General features: G+C 52.1%; 1 protein-coding gene across 1 annotated transcript in view; it reads left to right on the top strand.

Moving 5' to 3' along the window:
- The window catches only part of PCNX1 (pecanex homolog 1), a 138,855-nt gene that overhangs the window by 102,228 nt on the left and 35,232 nt on the right, over positions 1-1,395 (top strand). Inside the window, exon 23 of the mRNA XM_025194118.1 lies at positions 643-751. Coding sequence (XP_025049903.1) covers positions 643-751 — 109 coding nt within the window. The remainder of the gene's footprint in view (positions 1-642; positions 752-1,395) is intronic.

Below are 1,395 nucleotides of genomic sequence, written 5' to 3'. Positions count from 1 at the left end.
TCCCTACACCTGCTGTGTGCTGGGCTGCAGGAGGAAGTGTGCATGTGCACGTACGCAGGCACATGCACCCCTACTTTCTCACAATCCTGAAAATTTAAATTAATAAAAAAATCAAAACAAATGCTTAAAAAATAAAAATTGATATCCGTCAAAATTATTAAAAACAATAAAACTAAACTCTGCCAAACCTACTTATTACTCAGTGTGACTTGCCTTTGCCTAACATGTTCTTATCTCTTGAAGGTTTGTTGTTTCAATACCAAATTATTTTCGTACAAACTGCAGTGGTGCAACTGTTGCAGCTGCATGCTTTCATTGTGAGATATGTGTAGAAAAAACATTGCAAATTAGTCCCTGCTTCCTTCAGTGATTTCATATATGTATTTATATAGCACAGCAGTTGAGATGGGCAGTTCATTCTTCTAGCCCAGTCCACATGTCAGGCAACTGTCTGATTGCCAAACTAACCTATCTTAGTGGCTTAGACTGTATATACCATTCTACAAAGTCAAGAGGGAGGGAGTGTGTGTATGTGTGTGTGCGCCTATGCACGCACACTGTTCTACAGTGTTATATTATAAATGGCTTATTTTTTGTGACAGCTAAATGGTTACATAGTTTTTCTCTTGTGCCTTTTTCTAGCTTTGGGAACTCTTTTATAAACTGAGATTTGTGTATACTTACATTGCGCCTTGGCAAATCACATGGGGTTCTGCTTTCCATGCTTTTGCCCAGCCATTTGCTGTGCCACGTATCCTTTGAAAAAAACCTAAATGTGTTAACAGCTGTCTAGATTTAAACCTATAACTGCTTTCTTCTTACAGTTGGCATGTGCTAAACCAGGCTTGTCTAACATGTGGCCTGCAGGCCGCCATGCGGCCCGCCAAGCCATTTTATCTGGCCCGTGGCGGCATGGCCACTGCAGAGCACAGAGCCGCAGCGGCGGCACGGGGGGGGGGGGGGGGACCCCCCGCCACAGAGCGCAGAGCCGCTGTGGCGGCGCAGAGCACGGCAGCAGCGCCGCAGAGCAGCAGCGAGGTGGTCAGGGCCGGCCTGCGGGCCCCAGCCGGCAGTGAGGGGAGGGGAGCTGCTTACCCCCGTGGGGCCCAGGGGAGCGGCCCCGAGTGGGAGGCCAAGCAGCAGCTGCTGGCACTTCCGGCCCGTGCCTGCCTCCTCATCCACCCGCTTCAAGCCAGCCCCGCTGCTCTGCCCTGCCCTGCCCCACAGCAAGGCGGCATCTGCTCCCCCAGCCAGTCTCCCCCTGGGCACTGCTGCTCTCTGGGCCTGGCCACCCGCTCATGAGGCCCTGAGGGGGCCGCTTCTCATGTGCTGCTGGGGACGGGAGGAGTCCAGCCAGGTCTGTACCAGCCAGCAGAAGCGGCGGGGGGGCCGGGC

The sequence above is a fragment of the Alligator sinensis genome, unplaced genomic scaffold (genome assembly GCF_000455745.1).
Source record: "Alligator sinensis unplaced genomic scaffold, ASM45574v1 scaffold768_1, whole genome shotgun sequence".
NCBI classification, from domain to species: domain Eukaryota; kingdom Metazoa; phylum Chordata; order Crocodylia; family Alligatoridae; genus Alligator; species Alligator sinensis.
The sequence above is the reverse complement of the archived record's forward strand: the minus strand, read 5'-3'. Positions and strand labels throughout refer to the sequence as shown.